General features: G+C 35.1%; 1 protein-coding gene and 1 non-coding gene across 2 annotated transcripts in view; one reads left to right on the top strand and one right to left on the bottom strand.

The window, feature by feature from the left end:
• Positions 1-14,751, top strand: part of SP3 (Sp3 transcription factor) — a 60,841-nt gene extending 46,090 nt beyond the window's left edge. Inside the window, exons 7-9 of the mRNA XM_055079263.1 lie at positions 5,664-5,856; positions 11,470-11,666; positions 14,080-14,751. Of these exons, the coding sequence (XP_054935238.1) occupies positions 5,664-5,856; positions 11,470-11,666; positions 14,080-14,396 (707 nt within the window). The 3' untranslated portion in view covers positions 14,397-14,751. The remainder of the gene's footprint in view (positions 1-5,663; positions 5,857-11,469; positions 11,667-14,079) is intronic.
• On the bottom strand, positions 4,750-4,856 carry LOC112064572 (U6 spliceosomal RNA). Its single transcript, XR_002891536.1, has one exon. It is a non-coding gene; the product is annotated as a U6 spliceosomal RNA (small nuclear RNA).
• Positions 14,752-25,673: the final 10,922 nt, after the last annotated feature.

Genomic DNA, 25,673 nt, shown 5'->3' with positions numbered 1-25,673 from the left:
CTTTAAAAGATACGGTCAAAAGATTTCCAAAGTTGTTATACTGATTTACACACCCACCAGCAGTGTGGGAGAGTTTCAGTTGCTCTAATACTTTGCTAACAGGTGGCCTGTTAAAAAGTTTTAGACATCCTGGTGGATGTGTAGGATATTTCACTATGATTTTAATTTTAATTTTCCTGATATCTAATAATATTGAGTACCTTTTTATACTTCTGTGGGCAATTTTGATGGGTATTATTTCCCCTTCTCCTGAGCTTTATAAACTAGATTTCTAAGAATATCTAAGTACCATGTAGGACACTAATACAGCATGGTAAAAAATATTTTGCTAATATCTACACTAAGATATAGAGGAAGATACAAACTTGACTGCCTAGTACTGAAGACCTGTTTTGTTTTTTTTGTGTGTGTGTGGTATGCGGGCCTCTCACTGTTGTGGCCTCTCCCGTTGCGGAGCACAGGCTCCGGACGCGCAGGCTCAGCGGCCATGGCTCACGGGCCCAGCCGCTCCGCGGCATGTGGGATCCTCCCAGACCGGGGCGTGAACCCGGTTCCCCTGCATCGGCAGGCGGACGCGCAACCACTGCGCCACCAGGGAAGCCCCAGAAGACCTGTTTTTAAGGTGTCTGTATTAAATTGATAATGCAAGTTGGCAAAGAGGAATTATTTAAGATTTACTAGATGGGTGAAATTTATGATTAAGATTCTAAAATACCCCAGATGTGTATGAGCAAGAAAAATGATTGAAAATTGGGTATAACACTTGTTGGGCAAATAATTTATTGTCTTTAATGAGCACTTTGTGGTCCTGTCCATATGAACTCTTTTTTTGTTTTCAGTAAGTGATGCTAGAAAATTAAGTATCCATTTGAGATAAAATTAAATTTTTAAAATCTTCTCTATATGTATTATTTGCAGATAGAAGGAGCATAGAGAAGTAGAGGGCAGAGTTTTCCAGGTAGATTATTACCTAGACTGGAAGTTCCTCCTTAAGGAAGGGTTTGTTCATTTAGTCAGATTGTATTTTCTGAGTACTTTTGAGTGAAGCATTTATTATCCAAAGGGATGTATGAGCCAGTAAGTAGAATTCTACCATAAGCATGTATAAAGGAGATGACATTTGATCTAATCTTGAAGGATAAGTAGAGGTTAGTTACATGCAAAAGGAAAAGAGCTAGAAAACAGTCCAGGCAAGAGAGGCACATACTTACGGGTGTGACATTGAGAAAGGACATGGGTTCTGACAATGATGAGAATTTCAGTATTTTAATACTGAAGTTGGAAGAGCAGTTCTGGCCAGATTGAGAAGGTTCTTGAATACCAAGTTAACAAGTTAGTACTTAATACTGTAGAAAATAGAGAATTAGTGCAGGTAATGAATCAGGAAAGTGATGCCATTAGATTTTGTATTTAGGAAGAAGATTCTGGAAGCTCTGTAGAAGTTGGATTGGCAGAAGAGAGAGATGAGAGGCTGGGAATGGACTGACAGGACTCACCTGAAATTGATGATTTGAGCAATTAGGTGGCTTGTAATTATCAATAAAGGGGTCTGCAGGAGAAGGTTTGGTGAGTGGACAAGATGTGTTCAATTTGGACATGTTATGTTCTATGTGCCTTTGTTTTATTGGAATTCACTAAGAAAGAGAACTAAGTTATAAGTATCCATGGCCATGACACACTCTTTAAAGATATTTTGTAGGTTTCAGTAAGAGAATTAGCATTAGGAGTAGGAATGACCTGTAAAATGATTATCCCCAATCAGGTTGTATTTTATTCTTGCCCTCTCTCATTGCTTTATTTGTTCTCTACGATTTCTTTAAATCTTCTCTCTCTCTAGACTCCTTTATCTGCTCGTAATATTATTCTGTCGTCCTTTTTCCTTGCTGTCTTGTCACAAACAATGTAAGATGAGTAACTTTAAAAACATCTGACAAAATTCCTCATTTTATGGACTTAAAATTTATCCAACTCTGGATATGTGATATCCATATGCTGTGTCTTTTATTTAACTTGTAAAAAAGCTAATACTATGCAGTATTTGTGCATATATTTAAATGTCTTGTCATAATGATGCAGGTGGACACCTGATTATAAAGGAACAGAGGTCAATACTCATTTATGTTGTGTGTTTGGATGAATTTTATACATATCTAATTCTTCATCCTTTCACTGAGGAAATAGAAACCATTTCCCCTTAATTTCTAGGCATCAAATTCTCTGCCTCTGGGGTCTAGCACAGTTCATGGCACATAGTAGCTAATCACTTATTGAATGAATGAATGTGCCTGTATCTTTTCTTCCCTCATGTAATAGAGGAAGAGGTGGCTGTGCTTCAACAGTTAAGCCTGTAAGTGCTAGGATCATCATCCCCTCCTGACCTCTTAGGGATTTTATTTTTGTGTTTTCAGTCTCTCCCTCTATAGTGGATCTTTCTCATGAACATTTACACATGTTCAGGTCTTCCCTGTCTTCAAACATAGAACAAAACACTTCCTCCCCCAGACTCTCTTTTTTGGTCCCCTTTAGCCTGTAGTGTCATGTTTCTGTCTCCCTCTCAAGCCAGACATTTTAAAAAACGTATCTGTACTTGCTATTAAACACTTTTTCACTTCTTGCCCATTTTCCTAGTTTCTTTCTTGATTTTTCTGCAGTATATGATGTTGACCACTTTTCCTTTCTTTAATGTAGCACATTTTTCTGGGTACGCCTTTCCTTCACAGGTTCATCCTCTTCTGCCTGTTCCTTAAATGTCTGCATTCCTTATAGGCTACTTTCTCTTCTCATTCTACTCATAGTCCTTGAATGATCTAACCTACTACTTTGGATGCACTCCATCTGTGTAGATCCAGCTTTTTTACGGTTTTGTCTCACAAGCTGTTCAGACTCCATGACCAACAGCCTTGAATTCATTAACTGTCCTTCTTTACCTCCACCTGAACCTTCTCCAGTGTTTCCTATTGCAGTGAATGGCACCACCATCTACCCTGTTGCCCAGGCCAGAGTGCCCTCTCTTCCCATTTCCCCCCTTGATTCTTAGTTGTAGCTTTTCTGATAAAATAAATTAATTTAAAACTGTTTGAGGCATTTTTCTTGGTTGTACGTTATAGTTTGCATTAGTATAAATTCAGGAGCTGTTAGGGCACATTTGATTTTTTTGGGCTATTTTTGGCTCCAATTATTAGTGACTGGTATAAATCTAAAATAAATTTCCATTAAGATTTTTAGTTTACATCACAATAAAAATGTGTAGGAATTTATGTTTTATCAAAGATGATTATATTCAGTGTTTGTTCTAAATCATATATTGTGGGTTTTTTGTTTTCGTTTTTATTTATTTGTTTTTTAAATTGGGGAATAGTTGCTTTACAATGTTGTGTTTCTGCTGTACAATGAAGCGAATCAGCTATATGTATACATATATCCCCTCCCTCTTGGACCCCCCCCCCCAATCCTGCCCATGTAGGTCACCACAGAGCACCGAGCTGAGCTCCCTGCGCTATACAGTGGTTCCCACTAGCTATCTGTTTTACACATGGTAGTGTGTATGTATATGTCAGTCCCGATCTCCCAGTTCATCCCACCCTCCCTTACCACTCGCCCACCGTGTCCACACGTTCGTTCTCTATGTCTGCGTCTCTATTCCTGCCCTGCAAATAGGTTCATCTGTACCATTTTTCTAGATTCCACATATATGTGTTAATATACAGTATTTGTTTTTCTCTTTCTGACTTACTTCACTCTGTATGACAGACTCTAGGTCCATCCGGTATATGCCCATTAGTGGGATTGCTGGGTCATATGGTAGTTCTATTTTTAGTTCTTTTAAGGAACCTCCATACTGTTCTTCATAGTGGCTGTATCAGTTTACATTCCCACCAAACAGTGCAAGAGAGTTCCCTTTTCTCCACACCCTCTCCAGCATTTATCATTTGTAGATTTTTTGATGATGGCCATTTTGACCAGTTTTGATCTGCATTTCTCTAATAATTAGTGATGTTGAGCATCTTTTCTTGTGCCTCTTGGCCATCTGTATGTCTTCTTTGGAGAAATGTCTATTTAGGTTTTCTGCCCATTTTTTGATTGGGTTGTTTGTTTTTTTGATATTGAGCTGCATGAGCTGTTTGTATATTGTGGAGACTAATCCCTTGTCAGTTGCTTCATTTGCAAAACATTTTCTCCCATTCTGAGGGGTGTCTTTTCGTCTCGTTTATGGTTTTCTTTGCTGTGCAAAAGCTTTTAAGTTTCATTAGGTCCCATTTGTTTATTTCTGTTTTTATTTTCAGTACTCTCAGAGGTGGGCCAAAGAAGATCTTGCTGTGAGTTATGTCAAAGAATGTTTTTCCTATGTTTTCCTCCAAGAGTTTTATAGTGTCTAGTCTTATATTTAGGTCTTTAATCCGTTTTGAGTTTATTTTTGTCTATGGTGTTAGGGCGTGTTCTAATTTCATTCTTTTACATGTAGCTGTCCCGTTTTCCCAGTGCCACTTATTGAAGAGACTTCTTTTCTCCATTGTATATTCTTGCTTTCTTTGTCATAGATGAGTTGACCATAGGTGTGTGGGTTTATCTCTGGGCTTTCTATCTTGTTCCATTGATCTATATTTCTGTTTTTGTGCTGGTACCATACTGTCTTGATTACTGTACCTTTGTAGTATAGTCTGAAGTCAGGGAGCCTGATTCCTCCAGCTCCGTTTTTCTTTCTCAATATTGTTTTGGCTATTCGGGGTCTTGTGTTGCCATACAAATTGTAAAAATATGGAATGCTTCATGAATTTGTGTGTCATCCTTGCGCAGGGGCCATGCTAATTTTCTCTCTATCCTTCCAATTTTAGTATATGTGCTGCCAAAGCTAGCACTCATGTATTGTTTTCTTTCTTGTTTTTTTTAATTGGTTTCCTGAGTTGGAAAAACCTCTTAGTTTCACATAGGAAATGATCTTATATCATTATTGATATAAAGAAAAATGTTTGGCTATGCTGACAGAATGATGTAACTTCCTGCCATATCCACTCTTCCTCACCATTGCATGCTCATTTTGTTTCTCAGTCTGGTTTATAATAAAACTCATTGAAAATAGAAACTCTCTCATACTTATGCACCTCCTTCCACAATGATATTGTGGTTGTGTCCATTATAGATTTTTAGTAAGGATTGACTTTAAAACTTAAGTTTATGAGTAATAATTTCATTGTACCTACAGATAGGCATAATTTCATTCCCATAGGACCTACATTTTGCATTCCCATAGTACCTACAAATATGCGTAATTGATACAGGCTGTAAAAAAGAGGTTTAAGGCATTAGAATTTGTTCTATTCTGAGTAGACCATTGATTTATTGACTATTTGAACAATTATAACTGAAGTTTCAGATTGTTTTATGACTCAGCTTGCTCAAAAGAAATTGGCTTTCTTAATGAATTTTAAAAAGCAAGCTCTCATGGTGGCTTTATTCTCTTTTTGGCTTAATCTCTTATATTTAGAATAAAATAGATTGTTTTAAAAGAATAATCCACAACAAGGAGCAATGATTATGCTCCACAAACAGATGATTTTTTACTTCTCCATAGTATTTATTCATTTTACCTTAGGAGAGGCTCAGATCTCATGCTATCTTTTTGGGCCAGTGGGCTGCTTCTCATCTGTATTTGTTTTCTTCTTTAGATATTAGGATCAAGGAAGAAGAACCTGATCCTGAAGAGTGGCAGCTCAGTGGTGATTCTACATTGAATACCAATGATCTAACACACTTAAGAGTACAGGTGGTAGATGAAGAAGGGGACCAACAACATCAAGAAGGAAAAAGACTTCGAAGGGTAGCTTGCACCTGTCCCAACTGTAAAGAAGGTGGTGGGAGGTATGCACGCACACATGAAACATACTTTTCTTTTTAGACTGTTAATATCATCACCCTAATTTTTGAAATGCTGCATGCCATGTCACTTAACTAAGGGAAATTATTCATTACATGATCATCTTGTGTGTTTGTCTGTATGAGTGTGGCAGAAAAAGAGAACAAAATATGTGAAATCAAATTTTCAGTTCTAAATGCCTTTTTAAAAAAAACTAAAATTACTTAGTTTACTTAAAAAAAGAAAAGTATAGTAAGATGCCATTTAACAGGCACATATTGGATATTAGTCTGTTTGCAAACCAGCAATGGATTGGCCTAAATACTGATTAAAAAGTTGATTCTTCTGTACAGTAGAAACTAATACAACATTGTAAAGCAACTATACTCCAATAACAATAAATTTTTAAAAAAGTTGATTCTTAGCTTGAGAATAGCAGTTATATAATATATAAATATAAAATAAGTTCAGAAATAAAGCATAAGTTTTTCCATTTTCAACAGAAATGAATAATAAGCTTTAATGATGGCATTTTTAAAAAAGTGGAACTGTAATATTTTCATTCAGTGTTGTAAAAAATAAACATTAAGAAATAATAACATGACAGGAGTAAACTCAAAACAGATCAGTAATTATATTAAATGTGGATGGATTAAGGTTAATAATTGAGAGATTGACTCTCAGATCATATTTAAAAGACAAAGTCCAGCCTTATATTGATTATAAGGAACATCTCAAAATTGGTGCAGGAATGTTGAAAATAAAGGGATGGAAAATATTAGGCAAATGTTAACAAAAAGGAAACTTGGACATGGTAAGATTAAGGTGAAAATATCAAATGGATAGATAGGGATATATTTCTTAATAATATGAAGTTTTCACCAAGAAGATTTAATAGCCATGATACCTTTTCCCCACAACTTGGAAATATATAGAGCAAAAACTGATAGAACTCTAAAGACATTGTAACCATATCCTCTAGTCATAGTGAAAGACTTTAATATACCTCTCTCAGAAATGAACTTTTTTTTTTTTTTTTTTTTTTTTTTTTTGGCGGTGCGTAGGGCTCTCACTGTTGTGGCCTCTCCCGTTGCGGAGCACAGGCTCCGGACGCGCAGGCTCAGCGGCCATGGCTCACGGGCCTAGCCACTCCGCGGCATGTGGGATCCCCCCGGACTGGGGCACGAACCCGCATCCCCTGCATCGGCAGGCAGACGCGCAACCACCGCGCCACCAGGGAAGCCCAGAAATGAACTATTTAAGTAGACCAGGAAAAAAAGAAACCAACCCTGTTTAATACAGTTAATGAACTTGATCTAATAGAGCCTCTCTGCCTTTGAGTTGATTTGTACATTGGCCAGCCCATTCACAATGATAGTAATGACTACTAACTGCTAATACTGAGAGCTTACTGTGTTCTAGGTGGTCTTATAAGTGAGGCATGGAGAGGTTGAATGATTCTTTACAGCATACACAGCTGGGATTTGGACCCAGTTTCTTACCAAGGCTTTAACCACTATACTGCCTCCCAGGTGAATTTGCTTCTTCTGCATCTGATCCTTAGGCATTTGTATTTCCTACTGGTAATTATTCACTTGTTTGAAGTTTTACTCATTCTTTGAAATGTTTTGGTCAATTTAAATAAGTTAGTGTGGAATTCTGGTTAGACAACTTTTCTGAAATTTACTCTCATTTTTACGGGAACTTTCAAGATAAATTGTTCATGAAAGTCAAATCTAACTGAGGGTCAAGGCCTTGCCTGTGTTTTGCTTATTCTTTTCTTTAAATTGAAAATCTTTTAAAATTATTTTTATTAAATTAATACATGCTCATAAAAATTCAGAAATATAGAGGAGTTTTAAAAGAATACCAAACTTCTACCCTACTTCAAGATGACTGTTGTAACATTTTTGTATATATCCTTCCAGACTTTACTCTCACTGTTTTACGTGTCTGTTTTTCTTTTGAAAATTTTGGTGATCATATTTCCAAGTGTACATAGCGTTTGTATCAATTTTTTATGACTTTATAGTATTCTATTGTATGGATGTGTAAGAATTTAGCAACTTTTTTGGGAGTTTATTGTTGAAATTCTAATTCTTACACATATATCTTTGCACATCTGATTATTTCATCAGTATAAGTTGGCAGTGGTGGAATTGTTTTTTATCAAAGGGAATTGTCTGCTAGAAAGGTTGAATCCATTTATACTCCATCAGTGGTGTATGAGAGTATCTGTTTTCCCACACCCTTGCCAACAATGGATTTTATAATTTTTAAAAACCTTTTAAAGTCTGAGAGATGAAAAGTAATACTTCACTATTGTTTTATTCAGTATGTTTTTGTTACTTTATTAGATTGAACATTTTTTGTTGTGTTATTTTACCATTTCAGAATTTCTTTTGTGAATTATTTCTTTGTCTTTTGTGAATCTGTTAATTTGTCTGTCATATGTGCACATATTTTTTTCCAGTTTTACATTGTCTTTCAACTTTGTCAGTGGTTTGCAAAATGCATTTATTTACACAAGAAAGTTCTCACTTAAAGTTTGCAAACCTTTTTTAAGCACAAAATTTTTAGTTGAGATGCATTATTATCATGCTATTAAAAGTCTTCCTTAAACTGAGGATTATAAAAATACTCATATTTTTCCAGAACTTTTATGAGTTCATTTTTTAATAACTTATTCTAACAATGAAAATTGAAGTTAAGAAAAAAACTATTGTTTCTTAGAGCTCATTTGAACAAAATTCAACTAATATATTCACGATAGGCACAATTGTATCATTGACAGTTGATGCATCTAATTAACAGAAGCATAACATATAGTAAATCCTGTACTGCAAAGGTGAGGTAGGTGGCACTTTAAACATTTTAGAATATTAGCCTTTCTTTCCGCAACAGTATTTTTTTAAAAAAATAATAGTATGTATAAAGTGGCATCTTCAGAGAACTAAATTTTATTTTTTTACCTTTTTGAGCAAGGTGTTAAATATAATTAAATATTTAAAAACTATTCATTTGGGCATTTAGCCAATATTTATTAATCAGAACCAGACTTCAGAAACTTTATACTCTAGTGGAAGAGACAATTTTATAAAGTAAAATAAATTCTAAAGGTGTTATTGTTATATAGGTTTTGTGTGGTTTAGACAACCTCAATCCATTTTTTAAAAAATTAAGTTAATTTGTAAAATCTGTTTTCTTCCGTTAGCCTTTCAGTTTGTGTTCCGTTTCTCCTGTCCCAAGCAAAAGACTCAATTTACTTAACTTTTCTTAATCCCTCTACTCAGAATTTAGCTTTATTTATTGTGTCACTCTGTCTTTGCATTATTAAAATTTTGGGAGCAAGTTTAAGCAGTCAAGAAAATGAACTTAAAATTGTTAGTTTTTTAAGATCATGTAATAGGTATTAGTGGTGTAACTATATAAATCAAGAGGAAAACTTACGGTAATCTTTTACTACTTGAAGTTTGTTGATAAATTCACTTCAGTTCTCTTCCTTCATATCACATGCCATAAATCCATATCTGGCTTATCTAGATCTTATCTTGAGTAAAAATTTTTTTTTTAAATAAAAACTTGGACCTCGGTATTGGACTTTTTTCCTTATATTGTATATTTTTTGTGTGCCCCGTCTCCATTTTTTTTTCTTAGTTGCCTGTCCCATTTTCAGATGAGTATGTCTTGTTTCCTTATAATTCAATTGATGAAAACATCTTTCCCTGGATTTTTGGTTCTTTGGGAACTCATATTTGTTGCTGTAATTTGTTTTAGTCTTGTGCTTTGTTCGTGCTCTCAAAGCTAAATTTTGCTAAGTTACTAAAATAGCACTTTTGAATTTATAAAAGCACATTGATTCACCTGAGTGGTAGGATTAGAAGAGAGGCAAGTTATGAGTGTAGAGTGAACTGAATTGGGTTCTCTGTGAAATTGCTATGGTGAACACAATATGTAAAATCGGTTTGTACACCAATAGCCACAGACATTGCTCTTTTTCTTAGGGCCATTTAAGAATAAAACAAATTTAAAAAGCTAAATTAAATGGAAATATTATTGGCTTTGGTTAAGACTTTGGCATTGCAGGTGAGCCAGCAAAACCTGTTTCACTCAACTCAGCTCTTTGAAGAGAGTTGTAGAAATTGGGGGTGGACTGGAGCAGAAACTAGAATTGTGTTAGATTATGACATCCTTGCCCTTGAGACAACAGCATGACTCCTCCTTGTCTTTACTTATGCTATTCCTCTGCCTGGAATGCCTTCCCTCCTTTCTATCTAAATCCTACCCACCTCCTCCACGAAGCCTTCTCTAACTACTGGAGCCCACATTGATGTCTCCCTGTTCAGAACACCTATGGCATCTAACAGCCAGCACTGCACCGTTTAGCACTGTTTGTCCTATGGCAATTTCACATGCTACTGAGTGTGAGTACATTAAAATATAAATGTGGGGAAATATGCATTTTTCCAGTAAAATTTGAAAAACGATAGGTATATTATATACAGGAGGATTTGCAGGCTTACGGAAGGTTTACAGGCTATACCTAGACTGTGAGATTGTGGGAGGAGGGGAAGTTGGGGGGGTCTTAAATGTACCTTTTTGTAATCTCAGAGAAACTGCAAAGTTTATATGATATGATTTTGACAGTTGATGAGTCTAAAATGTCATTTTTTTATAAACTCATTTGTTTTTATTCAGTAACTAGCCTTTTTCTTTTTTTTTTGAGGTTGAGTAATAACATTTTCTATAGTGTTTAATATGATTTGAATATCAGTTCTGGAATCAAAAAAGTTTTCTTCTTGCTTAGGCTAAGATACCTTGTTCACCCATCTAATAAGCACATACCTTCTAAACCCTGTTCTTGGTATCAAATACTGAAATGTAACAGATGTCAAGTTTTGCAATGTGGAGAAACTGCATTTTATTATCTCTCTGATTTATAATTTTGGTATCTTTGCATGGTTAATAGGGAATTTTAACTGTAAAGATAATTTTAATTATTTCATGTAGTTCTAGGGATCTAAGACAATAGTTTTGTCTAGATTTTTTTCTCTGATTTTCTCCAAGTCAGTGTATATTCAGGGTGCGGCCATACAAATATGTGAATAAATAATGCTTATATCATCTTAATTTAAAGTCTTCTTAAGGTGTCTTAATTGTACCTATGATTAGTTATGCATTTATTGTTGGTTTATTTACTTTTTAAATTAGCTGACATCGTGACTTTGAATAGACCATTTAGTTTCCGGTACCACTAATTTAATTGGATCGGGCCCTGTGCATAGAATTTGGGAATGGTTCTGACCAAATAATAAATGGTTCTGACTGAATAATAAATAACTTTATATATACTCTTTATGTATGAAATGTTCTTTTAAATTATATATTTCTTGAGCATATTTACATTTGGACAACACTCACATTAGTTGTGGAGTAAAATGAATATGTAAAACTTATTAATTTTTCTATAAATTGATTTTAAATGGTCTTGGTTTCTGATTGACCTCACGGTGATAATGTCTTCTATTTGAAATTCAACATGGGGAGTATGATATGAGTGGTAATGTCCATTTGAATATTTTCATATAAGTATATATTATTCTGTGTGTGTTTTTTAGAGGTACCAATCTTGGGAAAAAGAAGCAACACATTTGTCATATACCAGGATGTGGTAAAGTCTATGGGAAGACCTCACATCTGAGAGCTCATCTGCGTTGGCATTCTGGGGAGCGCCCTTTTATTTGTAACTGGATGTTCTGTGGTAAAAGATTTACTCGAAGTGATGAATTACAGAGGCACAGAAGAACACATACAGGTTACTAATATTTACTTTTAACAGACAAAAATTAATTGTAAGGCTACATACTACCTTGAATTTTTTTTTTAAGCATACCTTACTGAACTGAATCTTTTAAAGTATGACCAATTACATCAAATTTCTGTCTTCAGTAACACCAATTTAAAAAGACTAATTCCAAACAAGCCAGTATGGCTTATCTTATAAAATAATGTTTTATTTTATGCAGACTTTGGTTAGCTTTTATTTTCATATTATTCAGTGTCTTAAGCCACATTTATCTCATCATTGTTAATTATGTTAATGTTTTAAATAAGTTGTCTGCTTTTACTCTTGATCATTATCTTCTTCCTCCTCCTTAACACTGTAATAAAGAATAATTCCTTTTCCTCTGCTAAATTCAGGCATTTCACCCTTTCTCTTGTTTTAATATGTGTGAGGTAAGCAAAAGATATTTTGCTGAGGAATAACCAAGGCATTGTTGATGTGAAGACTCTTTCATTTAATTGTTTTAACACATAGTGTTGTGTGGTTGTTACATGAAATGGACCTAGGAATGACCCAAATTGAATTCTAACTTAATATAACATATACAGTTTTCTTCTACTGCCATGTAATGATCAAGGTGTTCATCAGTCTATGGTCAATACTGAAGAATTGAAAAATATATAATGCATTTACAAAGTTTAGAGAGCTTAGAAGAAAGAACTATGGTGAAACGGTGGACAATATGGATTTGAAGTCTCTTAGATCTAAATATATAAAATAACCCATGAAGTATGTAGTATTATGTTACATGCTCTACTCGTTTTAATTTCTGTCTCATCAGGTAGGTAGACATATGAGCTTAACCTGTTTGAAACTGCAACGGAGAATATAAGAAAGTAGATAAAGTGTGCTTTGGAGGCAGAGATCATTATTGCTGGGATAGTAAGGCATTTTTGAGCATTGGGCTAGGGTAGACCTTAAGATGGCCCTATAATAGAATTTTCCTCAGTGGAATTTGATCAGCAGGATATAAAAAGAAATAATGTAAAAGGGAAAAAAGCTATGATCAAATAAGTGTATGAAACACTGTGTTAAAGAGGGTTACTATACAAGTACCTTCAAGGAATGCCTCTTAGGACCTTTAATAGAATGCTAATGAGCACTGTACATCTCCAAGTCGGGGGAGGTAGTGGCAACCTCTCATTGTGCCATTTTGCCATGGAGTATGTCTCAGGACTAATGTTCCAAGAGAAGCTTTGGGAAATACCTTCCCAGAAGAATAGAATAGTATATGAATAGAAGAAGTGAGAGATCATTTGTCACGAGTGAAGATGAGATTTTATTTAACACATTTCTGTTACGTAGGATTGAACCACGTTATAGAAGTCATTGGAAGTTAGGTAATAGAGAGTCTAAACTGTTTAGTTATCTGCAGGTTACTCTTGCATTCCCATACCACTTAGTACAGTGGTGAAGTTTTGTACTGTAATAAAATTTGGTATTTAAGGAAGATTTGTCTGGCATTGATTTGTTGGATTGGAAAGGGAGAGACTAGCGTGCCATTGTAATATAGTTCAGGCATGAGGTCTGATGAGGACCTACTGAGAGGAGAGGTGCTGGAACAAGAGATAGGTAAGAAAGACATTTTGAAGAAAATAAATTAAGAAAATACTGGATTTGTTTATTGATTGAGTCCTCCCTAGATTCCTTGTAGGTTGTCCTTTTGCCTTATCTTCTACTAATTGTCTTACATAGTAGGTCTTCAACATAATAGAAGTTCTGTCTGTCTTTTGTGTTTAAAAAAAGTATTTTATTTATGCTGGGAAATAAATTTAGACATCATAGAGTCTTAATTAACTTTTAACATCATGATGTATTAGGCTTGCTCTTGATTATTCCAGCTGAAATCAGGTCAGCTGGCCATCTCCATTATTCTTGGGACTACTCAGTCTTTATTAGACTTCAAGCTTGTGTTTTGGCTTTAATCTAGAAGTACTCTGTGTAGTTACTTGAATTCACATTTAAGAGTTGAAGGTTTAGTATCAGGGATCTGACATGTTAATAATACCTTAAATATAGCTTAAAACTGTATTTTTCTTTAGAGAAGTATGCTACAGATAGTCATTTTTAAGCTGGTATCTTGTAACAGATGTTTCAAAACTATTAGCATAGTTGAGGCACTAAATTCTTATCTGAATATCAGTGTATAATTTAGTAATTTTGAAGATTCCTTTTCATCCAGAAATAAAGGTGACAGATTTATTTTGAGGAAAAATACTCTATGAGAGAAATCTTGCAGGGACAGCTCATGAAACTAATATAGTTCTAATTGAACTCTGCTCCCTGTCCCTAACTGTCAGTGTTGGCTTATTTTCTTTCTCAGGGAATGATGAGTCTATTAATGTTAAATTTAAAAGACTAAGTAACTTAATTTCTTCAACAGGTGAGAAGAAATTTGTTTGTCCAGAATGTTCAAAACGCTTTATGAGAAGTGATCACCTTGCCAAACATATTAAAACACATCAGAATAAAAAAGGTATTCACTCTAGCAGTACAGTGCTGGCATCTGTGGAAGCTGCACGAGATGATACTTTGATTACTGCAGGAGGAACAACACTTATCCTTGCAAATATTCAACAAGGTTCTGTTTCAGGGATAGGAACTGTTAATACTTCCACCACCAGCAATCAAGATATCCTTACCAACACTGAAATACCTTTACAGCTTGTCACAGTTTCTGGAAATGAGACAATGGAGTAAATATTACACAAATACTTATTCATTGTGGTTATTTTTATACAGTAGTGAGAAGAACATTGTTCCTAAGTTCTTAGATATCTTTTTATTGATGTGCAAAAATTTTTGGATTGACAGTAACTTGGTTATACATGACACTGAAATGCCTTACTTTGTATGATATTCCATAGTATATTAAAAATGGTAAAATTGCATGGGTTTTGTAGGTACTTTTGGAATCTAGAAGAAATGAAATTTTACCAAGTTATATAAAGAGAAAATTGAATTTAACAATGCGAATGGTAGTCTAACCAAATGCATCAATCCTGTGTGGTTTAGTGTAAAAATGAGAACATGTTGGTATTTATCTATTGTAAGATAAAAAAAAAAGTTGGTGGGTGAAAGAAATCATGTTATGATAAAAAATTTTTGTAATTTTCTTGATGACTGGAATTTTTATTATGCATAACTGACAAATCAAGTTTCCAAGCAAATGTTACATAGTGTAGGCTTTACTTAGCTTATCAATTTGTCATTTTGAAGCTAATTATTTTAATTAGGTTAACTATGTACAATATTTTAAGCATTACTCTTGTAAGATTTTGAAAACTACATTTTAACATGGAACTCTAGGGATAGTCACCTTTTAAATCCTGTTGAAAAGCCATGTTTAAGATTTAATTTGCCAAAATAATGTCTTGTTAATATTCTTTCAATAACGAAGTTGGGCAATATAACCAATGTTTAAAAAAGTTTAAAATGTATAGCTTGAGGCATTTGGGTGGTAAGAAAATGTTATAGTGAATTATCCCTTTTCTTGAGTATTGGAGGACCAAAAAAATAAGGTGTTATTGCGTCTTAGCAGTGATTTTTTTTTTTTGTTTTTGTTTTTTGAATCCAATCTTGTTTCCAAAAACCACATGTCTGCCAGGGCCTTAAAAGCCATCATGTAAATTACCAGTAAAGTATAACATATGCAAACATAACAAAATCACTTCCATAGTGACGATACTCCAACCATATGGATATTAGTCATAGAGAACTAGAGGTTTTATGATATTTTTTTAAGTCTTTTTTGTTTGTTTTGTTTTTGGTCTAGGTAGTCAGTCTGCACTTAAATATCAATCATTTTCCTTTTTTGCTTTTTCCCTTAAAATTTATATGTATCCAGTACATTTAATTGAGAAATGTATGTTTTTTTATTATGCTGTATTTTCTTTTTATTTTTTAATTATTGTTTATATTTTCAATTATTAAAAAATGTACAAAATAAAGTTCATTGCTGGTCTTGTAAGAGCTATACAGTTTTCCAAAATGTATACCTATAACTGCAGCAGTTCACTTATTTCAGAAATTTGGGATTCTGTTCATTTGTTATTCTTAAGACCACCTCAAATTTAAAGGCTACCTTATTGTACGTTTAAAGTGTATTATAACAGTGTGGTAGTTAATAAAACACTATTTTTTTTTCTTTTGAGTTTGTTGTATTCCTATGCATTTAAAATAATTGCAGTGATATGGGGTAAGAAAATCAGTGTGGTTTATTTTTCTTAGCATTTTATTTGCAGATTCTTGATTTCAGATGCTGAGATTATTGTATACAGGTATATTTATTTAAAAAGGGAAGAGTAGAGGCTCTAGCAGATTACTAATTTTTTCGCCTAAAAATGAACTTATTAAATAGAACTTTTGAAAAAGGTCTTTTAGCCCACATTGATTCATTAGAATTTTATCAATCCATTTTGCAAACCTTGTTTTTCCTTTGTTTGTTTCCCCTGTTAAAGCAATGCAGGATATTTTGATTTATCAAAAACTTGAGTTTACATGAATATTCTTGAAAATGATAGCATAAGACATGCTTTGGTAACCATGGCAAGACTTAGTTGAAAGGGTTATGTTTTTGAATTTATATATGGCTAATCATAAAGGCAGGGTAAGAGGGAAGGAAAAATTAACAGGATATTAATATGACTATTTTAGATATTTTAAAATAAAAAATCCACTTACTTTCTACATGTATACAGTGGGGTTAAAGATTTCCATTGTCTGTTTTCCAGGCCCAATCTGATACTGTCAGTAATATCTTTGAACGCATAAGACAATGCTAGATACACATATAAACACAAAGTTTTTCTCATGTGAGACTTAAGCTTGTGACGTGAAATAGGAAGTATTACTTGGAATCATAGAAATTAATGAATGTACATTTATTTTGAAGTTACATGGTTAGAATTTGAATTTTCAAACTCCTGTAAATAATTTCTAGAATTTAAAAAATTATTTAGGTTGTGTGAAGAGGATTATGTGAGGAGGTTGCTCACTTGAGCAAAAACACCTATTAAGTCAGGAGATTAAAAAACTTTTTAGAGTGCGATAGTAGAGCTGTTTTTAATATTGAAAATTTATAGTAAGCTTATAGAGAGTTTTTGATCCATGAGTTTCCAAGCAAATTTTATCAGTTCTTAGAACATGAATGCAATGAAGAAAGTAAGTAGTCTTAAATATTATTTAAATAAGTTTTTAGATTTTTTTTGAGTGCCCACCTGGAATATACCTGTGAATTTTGGATCTTTACCTAACAAAGAAATGAAAGTTAGTGTTCAACCTCAACCAAGGTGATTTTTAATATTCTTGATTTTTATTGAAAAAATGTTGAATATACTCTGGAAACTTAATATTTGAAGAATTACCCTGAAGTAATTTTTTTCTAGTTGTAAAATCTATTAGTATTGTGTATGGGTATAATATTTCTTAGTGTAAGTATATTCTTCAGTAAGGTGTTTTTGGCAATTGCTTTATTTTTGTAAAGGCTAGAGTTAGTGCTTATTCAGTATATTTGCATACAAATAATTCGTGTTTATCAGAACATACTCAGCTAGTGGACTAGGTGTCTATACTCTATACCTCAATTTAAAGAAAATAATCACTTAAGAAAATTTTATTTTCTGTTGATTGAGACTTAATGCCTTTGAAAAGTAATTAAATTACTTTATTAAATTAAAAGTAATTATTAAATTACTTTAATAAAGTTTTAAAGACATACACCTATTGCAAAAGGTCAGGTGCCCTGTAAGTAACTTTGGGCAAAATAATGAAGATGCTTAAGTTATTTCAGAATAGTGAAAACGCTTAAATAGTAAAAGTACATGTACATGTAATTTGAAGGCATGTCAAACATATTTCATAGAAAATAGTTCTTAGCCAGTATTGTTCATCAGAAAATGCTGGGGCCATTTAAAAATGTCCACAGGCCTAGCTTCGTTCTTGACCTAAATCTACATTTCTGGAGATGGAGAGTATACACACGTGACCTATGAATGGTGGTGGGTTTGAACTGTGGGGTGTCTGCTTAAACGTGGCTGTTTTTCAGGGGTAAATACTGCAGTGCTGTACAGTCTGGTTGAGTTCACAGATGTGGAAGAATCAGGCATAGGGAGGGCCATAAGTTATATGTGGATTAACCCCCATGTTCAGGGGTCAACTGTATGTATTTTTAACAGCTCCTCAAGTGGCTCTGATAAACACTACTGGGTTAGAATCACTCTAAATAGAGCAAGCATCCCTTTAGTATCTTAATTGTAGTAAGGATCCTATTACTGACTTACTTAAGATTCCAAAGTTTTTGTTTTATTAAAATTTTTATTGTATTCAATATTTGAAATGTGGGGTTATTAATAATAACATTTGGTTTTAAAATATTGTTGGTCATGCTCCCCTACTAGTAGACGATTTGGTTTTCAGTTTTAATTAAGTAGATAAGAATTGTTTTCAGTGTAAGAGAACAATTTGTTTTACTAAACAGTATTTTTAAAACTTTTTGCCATGAGTGAGCAGTAAGTCTTTTGTAGTCTGATAATCAGCACAGAGCAAGATTGGTCGATATCTTGGAAACAAGATTTGGTACTTTAGTGAAATCATGTTTTTTATTTAGTGTTGGAGACACAAAGATAATACTGACTTGGCCCCTTGTTCAGGTAGATTTGTGTATAATCAAATATATTGTGGTAAATACATGCTAGTGGCAGATAAAAAGCGCTCTAGAAACTTAAAATAGGGAGAATTCTGCATGGAGAAGTTGGGAAATTCAGGCAGAGGAAATGGCTCTAGCAAAGGAACAGTGCGATTTTGCTATGGCTGATAGGGGAAATTGAGAGAGATGGAGTGGGGACGTTTTGGAGGAGGGGCTGTCAAATTGAGCAGGAGATCAGATTTTAATCTTTACCAGTGGTTCCTAATCTTTTGGGGATCATAGGTCTTAGAAAATGCACATTTAATTCATTGTAGTCTGCTAAAACTGTTCAAACACTACATGGGGATTCATTTGAGCAAAGGACTGAACCTTGCAAAATAGCCACATTAAAGGAACTGGTGGAGAAAGAGGAGTCCTCAAGGAGGCTGACATAGAAACTGATTGTCAAGATGGTGATGAACATCAAATGCGGTAGAGAGGTCAAGTTAGATGAAAAGAGAAGATTTTGGCAATAAGGAGTTGCCAACTGATCTTTGTTAGCAGTTGATGGGTCAAAAACTGAGGACACAGGAAAAGAGGCTATGGAGACAGGAAGCATAGGATATTCTTCTAAATTAAGTGGTGAAGAGAAGAAAGATGGGCAGATGTGTGACTCAGGATTAAGAAAATTGTTGGAAAAATTTCTGATTATATAAGTGATACTTATATTGATAAATATTAAGAAAATAAGAGTATGAAGGAATTTAAATAACCTGAGCTACTCAGAGATAACTATTATTTCCTCTGAAAATGCATATCAAAGTTAGAGTTGAAATTTAGAAAAAGCTGCATGATTTGCTGTCATGTAACGTGATTTATATCGGTTTTTAAAATTATATATTTAAGATATATGATGTGCTGAAAAAGGAGTCTATTCCTTTAGCCTTCCTCTCCCCACCCCCCAGCTTTTTAACAGCCTTGCTTCTCTCCTAAATCCATATTAAGCTACATACTATATGGTGTGATATTGGGTAGGTTTCTTTTCTTCTTAAAACCTAATTTTCATCATCCATAAAAAGGGGATAACTAACAATAGTATCCCTCATAGGATTGTTGCAAGGATTAAAATGTAAGCATTTAGCATAGTTCCTGGCTTACAGTAGGGACTCAATAAATGATATCTTCCCCTATCCCCCACACGTTTATTAACTGGAGATTTCACTTTTCTGTAGTGAAGGGACCAGTGTTTTGGGGTGTCCATTGTTTAAATATGGTTCATGCATTGATTTTCACCTTCAGAATGAGGGGGAGTTTTCAAAGCAGAAATCTGAAAAGAGAACTATAGAATCTAAATTGATAGTGGACAATGTGTCTGAAGTGACTGCCTCATCAGAAAGGATGGAATAAGAAGAAAAGAAGGAAACACAGAAATTACACCCTGATAGAGAATTCTAGTTTAACATTTCTAGGAACCAGCCAAAGAATCTTTAGGTTCATTTTGATTGAAAGGTAACATTTACAGTTTAGTGGTCCCAACCTTAAAATTGGAAGAGGTCATCAAAGAAATGCAGCTTGTTTCTCCAAAAAATGTATAAGCCTCCAATTAATAGGCAACAGTGAAATAACAGGAAATGTTAGGGTAGATAATTTTTAGGATATCTGCCCAACTTATGTCCCATTTTCTGAATATTACTTCCTGCCACCTTCAGGGGCGAGCTGTTTAGATGATTGGACAAGGAGTGGACATCTGGTTAAATTTGAGCCAATTAGATGATTTCTCCCAGGAGTTCGGAGTCAGAAAACTGATGTCTTGGGAAGTTGCATTTGGAACCTGCGTGTGAAGCAGAAAGAGAATCAAAATGAGAGACCATACAATCCCAGAAGAAAAAGATGAAGAGAACGGCTGCCTTGATTCCTGATAACTTTGGTTTTTGTTCCAGTGTTTGTGCCTGTGCATTTCCTGTTCCTGGGTTCCATGAGATACCCTCAAAACCTTCCAGAGACTCCCCCACTTCTATCTTCAGGTTTTTCTTAAGTTTGAGAGGCTGTTACTTGCTACCAAATAGTGCCAAGTAAAACATCTTAAGATACAATTCCTTCTTGAATAAAATACACTGGTTGAAACGGTTGATGACTTGGTGCTGTAGAAAATAACCAACGAAAAGTCATGGTTAGTGCCAGATCAGTTAGGTTTAGATAGGGAAAACAGCGTAGAGCCTGAATGAGTCAGAAAGGGTGAGCTTTGAAGGGCCAATAAGATGTGCCCAGGAGAACTGATGAAAAGGCCTAGAAGTCCATCTACAGTCTGAGGATACTTATCAGAGGGCTGTGTCTATGTTTGTGTCTGTGTTTGGTCTTACGGAGCACTGACTTTTTGCCAGCATTAGCTTTATGGTTAGTATCTCCCACCACATGGTCTTTATATTTTCATGATGTCTTCAGACTCAGGTGCAGTTTGGTTCACTTTTAATTGTGTGTACCCAATTACTTAGCTTCCTCCCATCCAGATCCTTTAAAAATTCTTAGTTAATTGCATCTTTCCCATTTTTACTGTTGGTAACTTTGTGTGGCTTTTTCATGTTGAATCATTTAGTAAAGGTGCAAACTTTCACAGTATAACATAGTGCATAGATTTTGGACTTGGGCACACGTGGGTTTATGTCGTGGCTCTGCTGCTTACTAGCTGTGTGACCATGGACTCTACCTTTCCACCCTGGGCCTCAGTTTTTAAAAATGTAAAATGGGGGTAATAGTAGCATCATCTTCATAAGGGTGATGGAGGAGATTAAATAATTAAGTGCATGTAAACCACTTCCCACAGTGCCTGGTACATAGTTAAGTATTAGTAAATGTTAGCCTTAGAGAAATCTATAATCTTCCTACACTTGGAAATAATTATCCCCATCTTGTATTAAAGTGTTCATTCACTTAGATCCACCTAGTTTTCTGTCAGCAGACATTAACAAAATTGCTAGTATTGTGCCTTTTTGATGAAGCATTTCAAATATATAGAAAAAATATAGAAAAACAATATAACAAATACCTGTGTATCCACCATCCAGCTTTTACAATCTTAAGCATTTTACACATATTTGCTTGTTTCTTTTAAAGAGAAACGATTATAGCTATAGTTGAAATCTATATAGTCCTGTCTCATTCCATTTCTCTCCTTTCACACACAGGGGTAACTGCTGGTCTGAATTTGATGTTTATCAGAATGATACCATGAATGGTTTTAAATGCTTACTATATGTGTGCATATATAGGGTTTTCATGTTTTTGAAACTATATAAATGGTATCATACTGTACATAATCTTTGGGCACTTGTTTTTGCACTCATGTTTTTGAGATGTATCCATGTTAACACATGTTCCTCTAAACTATTCATTTTAAATGCTGTAGTTCTTTGAGTATATCACAGTTTATCCATTTTCTTGTTGATGCACATTTCAGTTATTTCCAATTTTTGTCTATTATAAACAATGCTGCAATGAAATACTTGACATGTTTCCTTGTGCATGTGTGTGAGTGTTTCTCTGAGGTATGTATCTAGAACTTCAGTCACTGGTCAATAAGATATTCTTCTCTTCAAATTTACCAGATATTGCCAAATTGATCTCCACGGTGTTATGTGCCAAATTCCACTGCTAGTAACAGTACATAGGAGTTCACATTTTCCCACACTGTCCCCAAATCCTTGGACTTGGCAGATTTCTTTCCAATGAAAAAACCAATGCAATTTTATTTTGGAGTCTGACAGAGTGCTTTAAAATCCATCTGGGAGCAAAACAAGCAGGTGTAAAAAGTTAAAAAGGAATCAGAAAAACAAAGCCATGTATATATAAAGATATTGATGCCAGTAGGCATAACCAAACATAATGTTAACTATAGCAGAAAAAAATGCATGTTTTTCTTACTGGTTCCACCATTTAACTCTCATTCAACCCATGCCTCGGTATGGTACTCCTCACAGCCTCTCACTGTAGGGGTTTCTTCACACAGTATACAACCCTCTTGGATTGAATATTGGAAAGAAAGCTCAGGCCTAGCTAGGCTAGCTGTTTTCCGTGATGTTCACTTCTCCCAGGGGCTGGGATTATAGTCTGTGCTGTGGCCTCTTGCCCTGTTTTCTCCAGTTCTTCCCCCTCCATCTCCACCCATACTCCAACTCAAGTAGTCATAGATCAGCCCATCAGCTGCAGAAACCCACTTCAAACTGGGGAAGTCCTTTCTTGCAGAGACCCCAGTGTTGCCACTTAAATATATATATTATATCTATATATATATAATATATATATAATATATATATCTCCATCCCTACATGAATGGTATGGAATAATTCATGATTTTGATTCTGATTTCTCTGTATTCTGGTGAGGTCGAGCATATTTTTGCTACGTTTGTAACCCATGTTTCCTCTGAAAGGAATTTTCTATTTGAATTCTTTGCCCATTTTCTATTATGGTTATTTTTATTTTGCATTGATTTTTAAGCATTCTTAATAATATTCCAGATACATATTATTTTAGATATATATGGGCAGATAATATCTTTTCCCAGTCTGGCTTATCTTTTAACTTTGTTTATGGTGTTTTGTATGTGTGCTAGTGTTCTACAAAAGTATTATTGAATCTATGCGTTGTAGCTTTTCTGTCTTTCTCAAATTCTCTGGTGTCATAAAAGTATTTTTCTCTAAAAATTTTCTTATTTTGTCTTTCAGTTTGGCTTATTAATCCACTTTGAAATGATTTTTGTTTATGGTGTGAAGTTCCTAACACTTTCCATGTGGATTACCAGTTGTCTCAGCACAGCTTATTGAATGGCCCAACTTTTCCCCACTAATTGTAATGCTACCTCTCATTTATCAAGTTTCCATTTGCGTGTGGGTCTATTCTTTGATTTCTTTCTGCCTTTCCTGTGCTAAGACCATACAATCAATAACATGGGTTTCACTTTTTTTTTTTAAATTGGAGTATAGTCGCTTTACAGTGTTGTGTTTCTGCTGTAGAACAAAGTGAATCAGCTATATGTATACATATATCCCCCCACCTTGAGCTTCCCTCCCACCCCACAGCCCACCCAATCCCAGCCCTCTAGGTCACCACAGAGCACAGAGCTGAGCTCCCTGTGCTATACAGCAGCTTCCCACTAGCTGTCTATTTTACACATGGTAGTGTATATATGTCAGTGCTACTCTCAGCTTATCCCACCCTCCCCTTCCCGCCGTGTCCACAGCATGGCTTTCACATCTTGATGTCTGGTAGGGCAGGTCTCCTCTGCACCCCTCCTTACCTGTCCTTCAAAATAGTTCTGTTTCTATCCACAGACCTTCTTTATCTCCACTTATTCAAGTCTATTTTAATGTCCTTTTTTATAAGTTATTGTGTTCTCTTTGAAAGGTCTTAACACATCTTATTTTTATGTTTACTCCTATGTAATTTTTTTTTTTCTGGGGAATAGGCTTTTTTTAAGTTAATGTGTAAATTGATCAGTGTTGGTCTTTATAAATGCTATTGATTTTTATAAATCGATTTTGTCTACATAATTCTTTTGCTAGTTCTAATAGTTTGCCTATAGATTCTATAAGATTTTCTATGTAGACAGTCAAATGGGCCTCAAATAAGAAAAGGTTTGTCTCTTCAATTCTGATACCTTTATTTTTTAAAAAAGTATCTTACTGCTTTGGCAGCTTAATATTAACTGGAAGTGGTGGTAACAGACATCTTTGTCCTGTTTCTGACTACCATTTACCTTTCTTTCCCACACGTAACCCTGTTTGATTCTTCTGATACATACTTGGCACTTGGGATAAAAAAATAATCAATTCATAGTTCCTGTCCTGAAGGGTATAGTTAGAGAGGCTGATGACATTCTGACTACAATTACCTTTCTGACTTAAATTAAAAAATTCTACCTGGTTTCTCTAGTTTCATGTACTCTTTCCAATATAGCAACATATTCCTTCTATTTCAAAGTTAGGGGAAGATTAGGTTTTTTTTTTTTGTTTTTTTTTTTTATACACATGATCCTCTAAGAGCTACAGCATAAACCTGCTAACTGTCCACAGATGTGACATCTGGAACATCATACACCAAGCATGCAAGAGCCTTATGTGGGCCCTCTGCTTGGCATGGGGTTATATATGTGAGGGCACCTAATAAAGCTTCTATGACATTCAAAGAAAGAACATAGCGGCTGAGTTCCTCAGGCTCTACTGCTGAGCTCAAGGCTTACTTGATAGGCCAAATTTCAGGGTAGGAAAAAAAAGTAAGAAAAGTTGCTAATGGGGTCTGTCTTTCTGGCCAAAGTCTTTTCAAATCTGTTCTACTACTGGAGACAGCCCTGAAGTGGAAACTGGAGACTACAAGGCAGCAACATATGCGCACAACCAACTTTCTCATCACAGTGGGTTAGAAGGAAAAAAATAATAATCCCGCCCTGTAAAATCATTGCTCTGACGACAAAGTGGAAGGGGCAGTAGGTGTAAACACCACCCAGAAAGCCCAGGGGCTTGTCGTATCTGGCTCCTCTCTGCTGGCCTGCTTCCTTCTTCAACTGGTAAAAAGATAAAGGGACAGCTTTTGAGATATTTTTTGTGTCCCAAAATTTAAGACTGGGACACAGGGAGGAGAGGCTTGGAGAAAGGAAGTGAGCAGTTGAGAGCCGATGATGTGGAGGAATGTGCAAGAGAATCAGGGGCAGGGCTCAGCCTTCAGCCCTGGTGCTGGGCATGCTCTTAACCATCTGTACAGAAGGAACCTCTGAATTTATTCACAGGAGCCAACTTCTTGCTGCTGGTACAGAGTTTTAACATTATATGAAGATGGCTCTTGGGATTCTGCCCCAGAGTCTTTGTTCCTGAGGCTCTCCCTCACAACTTGAAAGCTGCTGGGGAGCAAGCTGCAAACTTTTATTCCTCTGGTTTTGCTTTGCAAGGGCAGAGAAAACTGTCCCTTTTGCAAACAGTCATAAAACTAGCAGGATCCCAGGGTGTCTACTATCAAGTTGCCAGACAGGCCTCCAGCTGCAGAAGGGCCTTGTTCATACTTATCACGGATCTCTAAGAATCAGCAGCACCAGGTTGCTAGCTCCTTTGTTTTTGGCCAAGTTTCTTCTGCCTTCATTTCTCTCTTGCCAGATGGACAGACAGCGAGGGTGAGTGAAGTCAGCTTCTTGAAAGAGTGGTCCACACTCTCTACCTACCTTCCTTTCACTCTTCTCAGTTTCCTCTCAGTTTCTTCTGCCCCATCACTCCACTGACAATGCTCTTGAAAAGTCTTTAATGACCTCCATGTCACTAAACCCTGTGACACAAACATTCACATCCTGCTTGACCTCAAGAGTGTTCGGG

The sequence above is a fragment of the Physeter macrocephalus genome, chromosome 2 (genome assembly GCF_002837175.3).
Source record: "Physeter macrocephalus isolate SW-GA chromosome 2, ASM283717v5, whole genome shotgun sequence".
NCBI lineage: Eukaryota > Metazoa > Chordata > Mammalia > Artiodactyla > Physeteridae > Physeter > Physeter macrocephalus.
This window is presented reverse-complemented; position numbering and strand designations above follow the sequence as displayed.